Here is a 1,262-nt window from a genome sequence, read left to right on the forward strand (position 1 = left end):
CGAGCTCCTAGGGTACATGCCTGTGAAGCAGCGTTCAGGGTTTAGTGTGTGCCGCTGTCCGCAGACCCCACACGGCTGCAGCGACCTTCGCACACTCCGGGAGCTGCGTGCACGGACTTTGAGTTTGTGGGAGAGGCTGGTTCTTCATGCAAGTTGCTGCTGACCCTTGCTCAGTCCCAGGGCCTTGGCGGGTGCTCAGCGCCCCTTTCTGCTTTGTTAGAGGAGAAGCACTGGCCTCAGGGAACACCATCTGACATTACACTCGGCGACGCCTGTCCGCATACATGTGACTACTGTGAAGGTGAGTAGGGCGAGGCATCACGAAACCACTCAACGCCAGCCACAACATTCCACCAGCTATCTGACGCCTACAGCGGCTGAAGCAGTCAGCCACGAGTGACGTCCTAAACTATGACAGCGAGGTGCATTGTGGGCATACGCCAGAAAGATGGAGGCGAACACGTGCGATATACTGATGGGGGTTGCACCACTTGCGGTTCATGAAACCCTTTCCCTCGACTTCTAATACCCCGTCTCCGTCCCCTTGTTCTGTTGCCACTTGCGTGTACCTACCTTGCAGAGTCAGTGCTGATGCGCATGCGTCAGCCAGTAGAGGATGAACCAAGCTGTCTCGGAGGTTGCTGCGACAACAAAATGGTGGAGCAAGAAACAGGTGAGCTAGATGGCCCCAGCATACGGGGACAAAACCTCCAGCTGTAGTGGCCCAGAAACATTCCACATACCCGCGTGTCTCTATTTACAGCGACGCGAACAATTCCAATGGACCTGCAGTTTCTTTGCTCCTCTTGTTCTCTCACAGGCTACACTTGCAGGCAAATTAAGGACTTTTTGAACGGCGACTGCTCCGTCGAGTTGGAGTCTCTCTCCAGCACACCGTTGCCGCCAGAAGTTCCCAAAGGCGCGACCCTACGAGATGCCTGCCCGTACACTTGTGGGGCTTGTCCGGCTCAGCAATGCGTAGATAATCCAATGGTCCAGCAAATGGGGTACTCTTGCGATATGCTGATCGCCGCAGCAGAGGGCAGAGGAGGGTGCGAGGCCCTTTTAACATCACTCAGCGGGGAGCCGCTGCCTGCAGGAGTCCCTCCCACCACCAGAGTCCGTGATGCATGTCTCAAGTCTTGCAATGCGTGTCCTCCACTCTTTACTGGCTCGGGAGGGCCTGAAGCAACAGCCGCTCCAGGCGGTGCCGCAGCAGCACCAGACTGTTTCGACGATGGCCGTCTCCCTCAACTGGGGTA

At 56.7% G+C, this 1,262-nt stretch overlaps 1 protein-coding gene across 1 annotated transcript in view; it reads left to right on the plus strand.

The window, feature by feature from the left end:
- EMH_0071560 (thrombospondin type 1 domain-containing protein, putative) overlaps positions 1-1,262 on the plus strand; it is a gene marked incomplete at both ends in the record, with an annotated part of 5,436 nt that overhangs the window by 3,740 nt on the left and 434 nt on the right. Inside the window, 3 exons of the mRNA XM_013499119.1 lie at positions 65-301; positions 581-673; positions 821-1,260. Coding sequence (XP_013354573.1) covers positions 65-301; positions 581-673; positions 821-1,260 — 770 coding nt within the window. The remainder of the gene's footprint in view (positions 1-64; positions 302-580; positions 674-820; positions 1,261-1,262) is intronic.

The sequence above is a fragment of the Eimeria mitis genome, genomic scaffold, assembly GCF_000499745.2.
Source record: "Eimeria mitis Houghton genomic scaffold, Emh_scaff4012, whole genome shotgun sequence".
Taxonomy (NCBI): domain Eukaryota; phylum Apicomplexa; class Conoidasida; order Eucoccidiorida; family Eimeriidae; genus Eimeria; species Eimeria mitis.